Source organism: Diadema antillarum, unplaced genomic scaffold (assembly GCF_040938485.1).
Source record: "Diadema antillarum isolate AM-2024a unplaced genomic scaffold, OU_Dant_1.0 seq00002287_RagTag, whole genome shotgun sequence".
Lineage (NCBI taxonomy): Eukaryota > Metazoa > Echinodermata > Echinoidea > Diadematoida > Diadematidae > Diadema > Diadema antillarum.
Genome location: NW_027272911.1, coordinates 162,638 through 176,644, shown reverse-complemented (window position 1 = coordinate 176,644; position 14,007 = coordinate 162,638). Strand labels below are relative to the sequence as shown.

The window sequence follows — 14,007 nt, the reverse complement described above, 5'->3', positions numbered from 1 at the left end:
TTTCTTTTTTTGTTGATGTGAACATAATGAACAATTACAAATTGGTTATACTGAGCACAGAGTTTACGAATTTACTGTGATTGGGAGGAGGAAAAAGAATATTTTCTAAATTTATAATATGTCACAATGAACAAGGATAATATAATTGCAGCCTCACTACAAGAATGCATGAGATGGGGCTCAAGGAAGCAGAACAAAAGAATAAACCATTCATAAATTCTACACATGTGAACTTGTTAAGTACAAGTGTACATGTACATGTTATTGCAATGGTATTACATTGCTAATTTCTGATATGTGTGAGGCTATGCCATCACCACTTCTCAATTTCATAAGATTTTATTTTTTCAGAGCATAAATTTCTCTCCTCATACACTGTTGACTACAATGTATTTTCACAAATCTATGCATGGAATTGTTCATTTTTGTACTCCATGGTGCGAAATTATGAAAATCATCTGGAATGCCTCTCTTGACATCAAGAGAAGTCAAACACTGCGTATCAAGAATTTTTAATTCAGTATACTAAATACATCACTGTCTGCGATGCTTTATTGCAAGAGATTTCCGTCAATAATTTCAAAATGTGCAGCAAATATATGATGCCCACTGTCAAAATAATGCCAAATCTAATTTTCAATCATTTGTTAAATGATATTTAATTTTCTAAGGTGCTCTCCCTGAGGAGGAAGAGGAGATTGTAAATGTTGCAGTGAGGGGTGGTCGAGGGAGAAGAAATGAAAGGAGCACCTATGAGGAGAGGTTCCTGCGACTCGAGGAGGAAAAGGTCACCACCCTCAAAGCAATTCTGGATCAGTTGAAAATCATTGCGAATAAGTAGTACTTTGAAATTTTTAATGGATTGTATAGTTTGAGTTTGAATGGGAATTACAGATTCCAACCTCTATTTATTTATTCATTCATTATTGGTTACATGCATAGAATAAATGTTGCTACATAGGTAACTGGTATGCATTATCTGTAATGTATGGCTCTCCAAATAGGTCTAGATTATGTCTCAACAATGTGAGATGGCTGTTTCACGTAAGTGAATACAAAAAACAAAAACCTAAAACGGCATGTTTGCCATTATGTAAATCTATTGTTCACCTTCCTTGATCTTGGTTTAAATTTAATGTAAGAAAAATTTGAGGGAAGCACATCAAAATCTGTATGTGCCATGGTGTAAACCCCTTGTGTGCTACATTATTCTGAGATGGCAACGTGGTTATGCCTTTGTCAAAGATATTCTGTTTTGAAAATCCATGTACATCTTACACATTTTAGTTTCCTGGACAAGCAATGAGAAAAGTTGAAGAAAAATTATCAAGCTTTGCTTGATATATTTATAAAAATGAAGATTGTATGAAAATCTATTTTTTTCCCCCCGTCAAATGACCAGTAGCCTTAGAGCATGACTTTTGCACACAAAACAATGACAAAAACTTGGAATTCACTCGGGAGTCCAGTATGAAACACCTGCACTTGATAATCAATCACTCCAAAAAATGTATGTTACATGTGGCAGGCATGGAATAGCAAGAAATGCTTTCACTGCATTGTGGCATTTGGCGATTTACCGATTAGTTTGGGCGGGTTTGTACGCTTGACCAGAATATGTGAACTTGGCATGCCGTCGACTGAGTTGGGAGTGCGAATGCGGCACATGAAGAGTTAAGCTTTGACCCCATGGCCAAAATCTTTTCAGCTGATATATTTTGCAGTAATGCCTACCCAATTTTATGCATGCATACCAAATTTCATAAAGTGCATGCATAGAATAACAGCTTTAATTCAACCAAAACATAAAAATTTTACTACTTACATCATGCTTTCAAACATTGTATCCAAAAGAAAAAAAAAATGCCACTGTCAGGCCATACTTGCATGTGTATGCATAAGTTCCATGAAGCTATATTTAGCCAATTTTGATATGTACATGTATATGAGGAAACGGTGAATTTAAACAAAATTGTGACCCTTTAACTTTGAACTGTGACCAGCATACCCATACCCACATCTTTTCCTACAAAACCTTTATCTGGTTAAGAATGCATACATTAAAAATGAATAAACATACATTTTGGCACTATGTAGGTATTGACAAATTATTATTGAAGCTTTACAACTTTGACCCCTTTGCATTTGACTTTTCTCTCAGAGCATGTGCAACTAAACTTTGATACTTTGTTATTCATTATCTCAAGTTATCAAGTTTCATAGTATCTCATAGATACTTGTAATGTTTCCAAAGTTACACTGCTTGAAAACTTGGTCATGGACGGATTGATAGAATACTCAAGCCATAACACAGAGTGTCTCTTTGTTGCAAGGACACCCATGCAAGGACACACAAAAGAATGTCACATGAAATGATATTCGATTAGCCGAGCTCTTGCAGCAGCTCCACACGGTGCATGTTCAAGAGGCAGTTGCCAGTCATGATCTTCTTCCATGTGGAATTCAACATCAGGCTGGTGCAAGTCCTTGCTGATGTTGTGCAGAACAGCACATGCCACGATGACATCCCCAGCCCGTATGGGACTCATTTGCAGGCCTTGACCGATGAGGCACCTAAATTTATTCTTGAGCTGCCCGTTTACCTGTTCAACAGTTGCGCGAGTGCGGCTGTGTGATCTGAAAAGAGCAATTTAGAAATACATCGGTTTAGTCATGATTAGTACAACATTCTGAACAAACAAAAAAGAACTTCAAATCTCTACGGTTGAAAGATAGGGATAATCTGGCTTGAAAGTAGGGAAAAAAAGGAACAGCTGTCAAATGAGTGTGTATAGAAATCATTCAGAAATGTAAGATTTCCATATTCAAGCAATTGCTGGGAATTGTGAACTTAAAGAATCTTTAGTCCAGATTCAGAATGAAATTCTTTTGTCGAGGTGTTTTGCATTGCGACTGATTGACAAATTACCCTACGTCGATATGAACAAGCACTGCATTGATCAGTATTTCAGTAGTAGCCCTGATAAAAAAATCATGGACAGACATACTCAAGTAGGATTCAAACCTATGACCTCCTGATCGAAGGACGGGTGTCATCTCCACTACATCACCGAACTTTAGCCCGACAGCAAGTGTTGGTTCTAATCCTTATTTATAGCGTGCAGCGGGTACCGTGTAATTATTCAAATTCATGACATTCTTCTGTCGAGGAGTTCTTCATTGCAACTGATTGTCAAATTGCCCTATATCGACGTCGATGAAGGGCAATTTTTCAATCAGTTGCAATGAAATTAAGAATGGTTTGGAGTTCTGCATCAGATCAAATAAGAGTAGACATGATGTCAACTGCAAGTGGCTCTTTAATATCAGCTGTCAAAGAATTATGTGATTAACGGTACACTGAATATTGGTGGTAAGGTAACACTGGCACGGGGCGCTGTAACATCTACGTATTTGGGGTTGCTACTGCGGTTAATGGTAAGGGTATTAATCTGTTGTCATTTCCAACATTTTTCAGAATGGGATTCGCAATCAAATATTTCGCATTTTTAGTACTCTCACAATGCAAAGTGCATACTTAACCTTTCGTAGCCTGATCAGACACTGTAAGTACGCTGTGCGATACATACCTACCTACAGCGACTGGGCTGTGTATAGTTAAACCTTTCGAAACCCTGAATTGTAAATTGCATGCTTGACATTTCAAAAATATATCGAAATAAAACTGAAAGTTAACAACAGTTGTAGGATTAGGAATTTAAACAAATAAAAATCAAAATTCACATCTTAGTGACATTTTCCGTAAAAATAAAAAAAAGTTTACCATTACCACTGACTGTACCAGTATGCTAGTACTAGCAGTAGCAGTAACTACCAAACAAAAATGAAAAGATGATTATCATAAATGAAGGAATGTGCCGACAACTGAAGGTAAAATTAAAAAAAAAAAAATGGAAAGAGTTCCTTGTTACCCCCACTCACATACACACTAGTTTGCCCAGAATAGGTACCGGTAGATTACTAATACTATTTTTTTCTTCTTTTCTTTTTTTGCTGGTGGTATTAAACTAAATAGGTTATGTGAATTAAGTCTTCCAATAAATAGCATAATAGTCTAGATCTAGTTACGTTGATTGTTAGTGAAAGGAAATAGTAATTTGTTTATTTTGTGCAAGTTGAAGGGACATAAGGAACTCTCTTTCCCCTCCCCCCCCCAAAAAAAAAAAGTATATATAGACCTATGTTTCTTCTGACAAACATTTTCTGCCGTGCCTTCTCATTTGCAGTGACTAAACATGTGATGTAGTATCAGATCACGTATCATCACTACGAATTTTGAATATCTTGAATTTGCCATGACACTCCATCGTCACACTGACTATCATTTTCCCCGCTTGCACGGGGCTGGGAGGTGCTTACGAACCGCTAATTCCACCAATTAGTGTACCAACATACCTGCTGCAACCTCACTCTAAAATTATCAATTTCGTCCTCAAAATAACTACCTTGTCAATATTCAAAGTCACCAATGTCTTCCGTGGATTCTCCCAGTAGTCCCTAGTCTAGCATGCAAGAGCCTCGTCGGTTGTATGGTTTTCTTGGCATTTTCCCCGTCGGCAATAGGCGCTGGCCTAGCCTAGGCTCTTTATTCACTTTTTTCTCTAGAAGTGGGGTCCCTAGAAGTCTCGTCTAACACCGAGATGCACGAATTTCACGCTTGCGCAACGCCCGCAATGTAAATTGTACTGCGAACATTGCACAAATTGAGTTGATCACATGATCGAAAATATGGGCAAAAAATGTCACATGACTGATAAGGTGATGGGTGATGCCAAACAGGTTCTAAAGCTATGTAGATTTTTTTGGGGTGATGCCTGGTTATACTATACTATTTTACTTTCTCGACGAGGCTGGAAAAAAAAAATGGGTCATTCGCGTTCAAGTGGTTAATTCAATAATTTTTATACAGATTTATAAATATTGAAGAATAGATAAGAATGTCTGTGTCTCGCACACAAACAATATTGTATAATGTGACTGATGAACTTAAGTGCAACTTGTGACATTACACTGTATTAGAAAAGGTGTTATTCTAATGATGTTTTGTTTTCATTTTATTTCCAACATTAGTAATAGGCCAAGAATTTAAGACATGAAAAATATTGTAAATATATAAATTGGTGCGTTTATGATATAGCCTCTTCGCCACACTGATGAAATGTCATCTGTCGAATATATATATATATATATATATATATATATACATATTTTTGTAAATAAAAGCTTTCATAGCAATAGTACATGCACCTATACAATGCTCCTTTATTAAGTTTCATCAAAAGACAACTATTAAACCAAATTTTTGATAAAAAAAAAAGATATCACCTCAATTGTATATGTTTTTTTTTCCAAACCTTGCAGGCAGATCTAAGATTTGGATGTAAATTTTCCCCATTTTAAATTATACTCACTGGTTGTACGCCCTTTGTGCACGATTGTCTGGATTCAAGACGGGGGTCATAAGCCAGGGATGGAGGGCATAACCTGAATCCCCCAACAGAATTCCCTCAAGGGTTCCATTCGCAAATTTCTGTCCAATGATGCTGTTCTGTTGAGAAAATAAAGTTGGAATACAGTTATGCCCTGAATTCAATGAATTCATCATGATAGCATTGTTTCAACAATGCATATGTTTAGTGCTGTTTGGAATTAGAAAAAGAAAAAGAAAAAAGAAATCTTGTCAAAACTTTAAAACTAAAATGAATTTGTCATAATTCAAAAGGAAAATGTATATATTATCATATCGGCTCACAACACCTTAACATGTATTAGCAAGTCAAAAGGAATAAGCTTGCAGGTATACTGTAGAATTCATATCTATGTCGTCATACCGTACTTCAGGAAGTTTACTTTGAATTTATCATCAGTAAAGCATTTTAGGGCTACACTGATGTGCAAACACGTTTTCTGATAACAACTCATTGGTTATAAATTTATTGATATTTGTACAGTATATATCTTTGTATATATTTTTCTTCATGTATACAGTAATTGTAATTCTTTTCTTTCATGTAGATGATGCAATGCAAATAAGAAACTGTACATTATTATAACTCAATACTTCATTTGGATATTGAGTATGTAATCTATGTTATTGTTTGTGAAATTTGTAATGCATGTACGCCTATAGACATCAGGAATAAATACAACAAGATTTCAGCAAGAAAAAAAAATCACCTGCAGAATTCTGGAGTCATGTGTACTCCCTGGCCAGCGGGCCACGATGTTTGTAATCTTGAACTCTGCGTTGGAGATGATTTGTACATTTATTGAGTGACGTCCTTTGCGGTTCACATAAACGTATTCTTCTTCTCCAAGTGGGGCTCCGCTCAAGCACACATGGGTCCCGTCTACAACACCAACGACGTGTGGAAATTGGGCGATATTGTGAAACTTCACCTGCGTGTTCCTCACGTCCTCCTGAGTGCAGGGGAACTTTATGTACTGAAATCAAAAGAAAAATTTGGAGAAAGTATGTTTCATTTACTCATTGGTAGTAAGTGTATCGTGACTTTTTCCATTACTGTCAAAGTAAGATTTGTATCAAATAAGGAATTACAGTACCCTAAGGTGTTTTTTTTTTCTTTTCGTTCAAAAATGTACCGGTATTGAACGCCATGATGTAGAAAGTTGCATACATAATATCAAAGTTTTACTCAAATATATTTCAGTTCGTCGACATGCGTAAATTAGTACTGGTAGATTGTCTGCCTAGGCCCTATGCTATCAAGACTCATTTCTAGTCCCGTTAGGGTTATATTTTAATATCAATACTTTTTTTTGGGGGGGGGGGGTGATTAGCCATTTTGTAAAGAGAGTGAGAAAAGAAATAATATTACAATGGAATTGAAACCATTTAGAATATATATATATATATATATATATATATATATATATATATATTCATCACGCTTTGGCCTGCATGCATTGCTTTATACCCACTTTTGAATGTGTGTGTGTGTGTGTGTGTGTGTACTTGCTTTTTTATATCAATGCACATCCCTATGACTTGAAAAAAGATAAACTTTTTACAAATCAAAACAGCCTGGGTCTATACAGTTACAGGAATATATCCAAATTTCACTTCACAATATAGATACTGGTAGCTAACACCAGAAAAAAAGATGTAACAATAAATCATGCAGCTTTAGTTTGAAATAAATGTAATTGACAATACTTGTTAGTCGTAAAATCTTATAGTCATACTACTAGTAATTACATTTTTCTTACTACAGTATAATCTTAATTGCTATTGAGAACATGTGAACCGCCATCCTCATATTTTCTTTCTTTCTTTCTTTTTCCATTTCTTTCTTCTTTTTTTCCTCCACCTCATCCTTATCATTGTTGGTGGACCTAAACCCACCATACATTCTTTCTTCCTGATCCTCTCCTCTTTATTTCTATTAATAAGTTGTTTTTATTTCTCAACACCACCGCTTAGGTTACTCAGTATTAAGATGCTCCATCCGCGCGATATACTAGAAGAATCTGTGTGACAGATTTGGGTCAGTGCAGGAGGTGGTAGACCGTGAAGGATGTATCTGTGTAATATCCAATTACCTAGCTAGTACCTGTCAGGTCTAAAGTACACTGCGTTAATATCTCAGCAAGAATTTCAATGTTCGATCGGTACCGCGGACGCCTTGTATACGCCGTATGTACAACGCGTGCGTACTAAACTTTAGAACGTGTCGAAACTGAAATGGGGATTATACTGTTGACTACAAAAGTTGGGCCAAAAGTTTGGAGTATTAGCCAATGGCAACTGAACTCCTATATTCCTGATCAACATTAGATGGACTCTGAACCAGAGCAAGGTGAATTTCGATAAGTGCAACTACGACAGTGATTTCGAAACGCTGCCATTTCGAAAAGGAACATTCAGTGAGTTTGAGTCTACGGCGATTTGTAATAATAACACAATTATTAATTAATGGGACTAATGAGTGAGACGCACTATGCTCTCGTTTCGTAATGTTTTGCTATTTGTGTGCTAGTAATAGTGGTATTGAGGAATTTCTCAAAAAATTCATTTAACCGAAATCAAAAGAATATATCTGAATTTAATAGTGTGGCAACCAGAAATGAATAGATGTCACATAAATGGTGAAGTTTCGCATGGAGCTGTTATTGTTTGCAATCGTCCATCTGCGATTCGCGTAGAACTGCAGCTGCTCTGTGTATGCACTTGACACTGCGGTGGTGGTTTCAGACGTGCAGACGATACTATGGCATCTAAAGCCCCCAATCAATCTACATTATTTCTGTGTAATTACAGCCATAGCCTACCAACTAGGTCTTTCAATCTTCAGAGTGCATGATTTTATCAACTGAGATGTGAAGAGTGCTATTTTGTGTGACTTTTAATTGCAAATGTTCTAAGTCAAGAATTAATTTTACTTCAGGCCCTTGGCCTTATTAAATACAGCTGTAATTTGGGCTTAGCAATTGCCAGTGGCAGTGCACTGAATACTCTGAATCTTGAGTTCTTAGATAACATTGATAAATGATATCAACTTGATATGATTGAAACTCACCTCATTTCTCAGTTGACACAGGGCTTTTGTTACCCTCCTTACCACCCTGCTGCAGGTTGCTACACTGATGCCATGCATTGCTGCGCTATTATCTAGTACTGAACCTGTCGCGTAGAAGCGCAATGCAATGAATACTTGAAGGCTGGCAGGCACAGCGTGACTTCGGTTGGTACGGTGTTCCAGCTGGCCTGCCAGGTTGTCGATGATGTGCATGATACCCCCACGGTTGAAGCGATATTTTTTGAAGAGGTCTGTGTCATCATAGCAGTCGAACGGATTAAGTCTGTCCCTAAACACCCTCTCCCTCCTCAGCCCCCTGTGCACCAACATCAAGTAGGCCATCTTTAGCTTGCTTGTGTCGTCATAGTAATGGGAAGTTGTCGCTCCAGCATGTCCTTGGACAGATTTTGACGCTCATGCTGAGCAGCGTCAGAATTGTTGACGCTCCAGCGACATTTTGACGTCGATCGTGTGGCGTCAACTTTTTATGAAATGCCCTGCAGCGTCAAGTTTACAATTTGACGCTGCAGGGAGGAAGTTGACGCTGAATAGGGGACTTGACGCTGTCGCTCTACCTTTGTGAAACGGGGCCCTGGTCCCTTACTTGTGCTCTATGCGTTTACCGTGAAGTGAAGTATAAGGTAAAGATAGCAGATGAAGGGGGCGAAATGGGGTTTTAGACTTCTCTGGTTCATTTGAGACTCAGAGATTTGCAACGAGTTTTGCAACCAACATACATTCCAGGCTTTGTCTAAGCTAATTTCGAAAAGCACTGATACGTGTTTTGATATGCCTGCATGTATAGTTCAGAGTTACACATGCAGAGTCCATCAAGCACGTAGAGCCCCTTAATGTTCTGATTGCCTTGTTTGAAATGTAGGCAGGCAAAGAATTTGGTTTCTTCCAGCAAATCTCGATCAGAAAGTTAATACTAAAGGCATTGCATGTGCCGGGCAGAGACAAATAATAGCAAATTACGGATCTTATATCATTGAAAGAAGTCATAAACAGTGTGTAGCCCTTTCATTCAAATATCGGAAAGGAAATGAAAAAGAAAGAAAAAAGAAAGGAAAAAAGGATTGACTTTCAAACTTTTTCCTGATCTCCACACTCGTTCCCTAAAATAAACCCTCCTTAAGGATAGCAATGGACAAACATTGTGTGATAAATGGGTCTCAGTCAGGCTATCCAATACACCAATGTTATGGCTGTTGCAGATTTATACTTTGTTGATATCTGTGAATGATCATTAATATTTCCGTTTTTGTGAATAACGTCATATTTCTGTGGATAAGAAGTAAAGAAAGCTTTATGTTTTATATCCATACGCGTTGAAGTTGCCTCTTATACAGGTTTACATGTATAATGGAATTAAAGAGAAATAGTAGGTCTTTAACACATCAATTTTCATCAAACTGTAGCAAATAAGCAAGAGAAATTCCAGATGATCTTGGAAGCCACCAACTTTTCTGATAAATGACATGAAAAGGTCGACATGACATAATGACAGCGAGATATTATGTTCAGAGAAGGACACCCAGTGCTTGCATTATTTGCTGCCTACCAGAATATCGATGACGTTACAAATGCGCTTACTCAGTGTTTCGTCATAATCAATTCTACTGCAAACGCGCAGCGCGTATTAAACTCGGCGTAGCTTCATGTGAATATCTGTGACGAAATAATGCAAGCACGCAGTATTTCTGTTTACATAACAACGAAATTCTACAGTACTTGTCCATTCCTAGTGAATTCCTCTTTCTATTCGTACACTTTTGATGGTGTTCTCTTAGCTTGATATCGAAATGTCTACGTTTTCCGAGCTATCTCGCGGTCGGCGATTTTGGGCTCGACTCCGTAGTTCGCTGACAAGATCTTTCAGCAAATTGTGTTGTGTCACTGCAGGTAATGTATTTCCTGGTATGCACAAACAATCTCAACATGCCACACTTTCCATCCGTGCATGATAATCCAGGTCTTGTATAGATTCTGTGATGAGAGCAGTAAATGTTCAGATTATTGCAGAATTATGATCTCTCTTCTCAGCACATTTGATGGGGGTTGATCAAATTAAAATCACCATTTTCGACTAACTCATATAGAAGAATTTCCAGAATAGAAATATATTTCAAGAAAGAATAAATCTTATCCAAACATTGTCGAATGAGAATGAAAATGTCACTTTCATATTTGAGGAAACTAAAATCTGTTCTGTTTTGACCTTGCTTTTCTTAAGGTTCTGGTGACAACCATAACGGAAAGCAGGGCACAGTCCTGAGTGCCAAAGATGTCTGTATGGTGAGTTTGCATTACGACGGGCCGTCTCATTTATGTCCTGTATGTTTTCTCTTCCTCAATTCTCACTTGTTTTACAAAGTTTCTGTCTTTTCTAATTGTAAGTTTCCACACGTCATTGAGATATGACGCTCTTCAGACACACATTGGCAACTATATACTGGAAATCAACGATATTTTCTCATACCATGGACAAGAAATCATTTTAGGGCAATGTCATTTGGCAAACAATAATCATTTCCCACTTCATGGCTATAACTCTGTCCAACAAGTTTGAAAAGCAGCAAAAGTCTATTGTAAGGCTCGTATTTTATACGATAATGATGACAAATACCGTGACCTGCAAGTATTATACATTTTCTTTCAAGTCCAAACTCTTTCTGCTCTTGTCCTGGTATTACTTTGCAGTATCACGAGGCTTCTCGTTGGGATGAGCGGAGCTCTGTCACATCTTTCTGGGGTTCCGTTTCGGATGTCGACGAGTGCCTCTTCAACGAAGACATTAGTCTTTACAGCCAGAGTTTCAGTAATATATCGAATTTGTCTCTTCTCGACGAAGAGGAGTATGCACGGAAAAGTCACGACAGGCAGGGTGACAACAGTGATGACGAGGAAGACGATTTTTCCTCCATCAGTCCGAGCGAACTCTCCGAACTTCTGCGCACGTCTTCAGAAGACGAGGACTTTGAAAGCGATGACGACGATGTGTTTACAACAGTAACAGACTTAACAGACTTCGACAGTGACTCCTCCGACCTCTCGCTCTCGGATGAAGATATTTCCGGCGATGTTGAAGGAGTATATGCAGGACAATATTATTCAAACAGCATCGTCATCGATATCGTAGACATGCTGATCAATGAAGCAGTCTGTGGCTTGGTCCAGAATTCATGAGGAGATATGCACTACACAGATTGAATTGCTTACATGTGGCATGATTTTCAGAAATAAATGACATCATTCAAACGATACTTTCCTGAGTACCTCTGGTCCCTTACTTGTGCTCTATGCGTTTACCGTGAAGTGAAGTATAAGGTAAAGATAGCAGATGAAGGGGGCGAAATGGGGTTTTAGACGTCTCTGGTTCATTTGAGACTCAGAGATTTGCAACGAGTTTTGCAACCAACATACATTCCAGGCCTTGTCTAAGCTAATTTCGAAAAGCACTGATACGTGTTTTGATATGCCTGCATGTATAGTTCAGAGTTACACATGCAGTGTACATCAAGCACGTAGAGCCCCTTAATGTTCTGATTGCCTTGTTTGAAATGTAGGCAGGCAAAGAATTTGGTTTCTTCCAGCAAATCTCGATCAGAAAGTTAATACTAAAGGCATTGCATGTGCCGGGCAGAGACAAATAATAGCAAATCACGGATCTTATATCATTGAAAGAAGTCATAAACAGTGTGTAGCCCTTTCATTCAAATATCGGAAAGGAAATGAAAAAGAAAGAAAAAAGAAAGGAAAAAAGGATTGACTTTCAAACTTTTTCCTGATCTCCACACTCGTTCCCTAAAATAAACCCTCCTTAAGGATAGCAATGGACAAATATTGTGTGATAAATGGGTCTCAGTCAGGCTATCCAATACACCAATGTTATGGCTGTTGCAGATTTATACTTTCTTGATATCTGTGAATGATCATTAATACTTCCGTTTTTGTGAATAACGTCATATTTCTGTGGATAAGAAGTAAAGAAAGCTTTATGTTTTATATCCATACGCGTTGAAATTGCCTCTTATACACGTTTACATGTATAATGGAATTAAAGAGAAATAGTAGGTCTTTAACACATCAATTTTCATCAAACTGTAGCAAATAAGCAAGAGAAATTCCAGATGATCTTGGAAGCCACCAACTTTTCTGATAAATGACATGAAAAGGTCGACATGACATAATGACAGCGAGATATTATGTTCAGAGAAGGACACCCAGTGCTTGCATTATTTGCTGCCTACCAGAATATCGATGACGTTACAAATGCACTTACACAGTGTTTCGTCATAATCAATTCTACTGCAAACGCGCAGCGCGTATTAAACTCGGCTTAGCTACATGTGAATATCTGTGACGAAACAATGCAAGCACGCAGTATTTCTGTTTACATAACAACGAAATTCTACAGTACTTGTCCATTCCTAGTGAATTCCTCTTGCTATTCGTACACTTTTGATGGTGTTCTCTTAGCTTGATATCGAAATGTCTACGTTTTCCGAGCTGTCTCGCGGTCGGCGATTTTGGGCTCGACTCCGTAGTTCGCTGACAAGATCTTTCAGCAAATTGTGTTGTGTCACTTCAGGTAATGTATTTCCTGATATGCACAAACAATCTCAACATGCCACACTTTCCATCCGTGCATGATAATCCAGGCCTTCTATAGATTCTGTGATGAGAGCAGTAAATGTTCAGATTATTGCAGAATTATGATCTCTCTTCTCAGCACATTTGATGGGGGTTGATCAAATTAAAATCACCATTTTCGACTAACTCATATAGAAGAATTTCCAGAATAGAAATATATTTCAAGAAAGAATAAATCTTATCCAAACATTGTCGAATGAGAATGAAAATGTCACTTTCATATTTGAGGAAACTAAAATCTGTTCTGTTTTGACCTTGCTTTTCTTAAGGTTCTGGTGACAACCATAACGGAAAGCAGGGCACAGTCCTGAGTGCCAAAGATGTCTGTATGGTGAGTTTGCATTACGACGGACCGTCTCATTTATGTCCTGTATGTTTTCTCTTCCTCAATTCTCACTTGTTTTACAAAGTTTCTGTCTTTTCTAATTGTAAGTTTCCACACGTCCTTGAGATATGACGCTCTTCAGACACACATTGGCAACTATATACTGGAAATCAACGATATTTTCTCATACCATGGACAAGAAATCATTTTAGGGCAATGTCATTTGGCAAATAATAATCATTTCCCACTTCATGGCTATACTCTGTCCAACAAGTTTGAAAAGCAGCAAAAGTCTATTGTAAGGCTCGTATTTTATACGATAATGATGACAAATACCGTGACCTGCAAGTATTATACAGATTCTTTCAAGTCCAAACTCTTTCTGCTCTTGTCCTGGTATTACTTTGCAGTATCACGAGGCTTCTCGTTGGGATGAGCGGAGCTCTGTCACATCTTTCTGGGGTT

General features: G+C 37.7%; 1 protein-coding gene across 1 annotated transcript; it reads right to left on the bottom strand.

The window, feature by feature from the left end:
* Window positions 1-2,363: 2,363 nt before the first annotated feature.
* Window positions 2,364-8,953, bottom strand: LOC139714479 (putative nuclease HARBI1). Its single transcript, XM_071626184.1, has 4 exons — window positions 8,562-8,953; window positions 6,199-6,465; window positions 5,433-5,569; window positions 2,364-2,637 (listed from the first exon to the last, which is right to left on the bottom strand). Exons 1-4 carry the CDS (start codon window positions 8,901-8,903, stop codon window positions 2,364-2,366), a joined length of 1,020 nt encoding a protein of 339 aa, XP_071482285.1. The 5' UTR covers window positions 8,904-8,953.
* Between the last annotated feature and the right edge of the window lie 5,054 nt (window positions 8,954-14,007).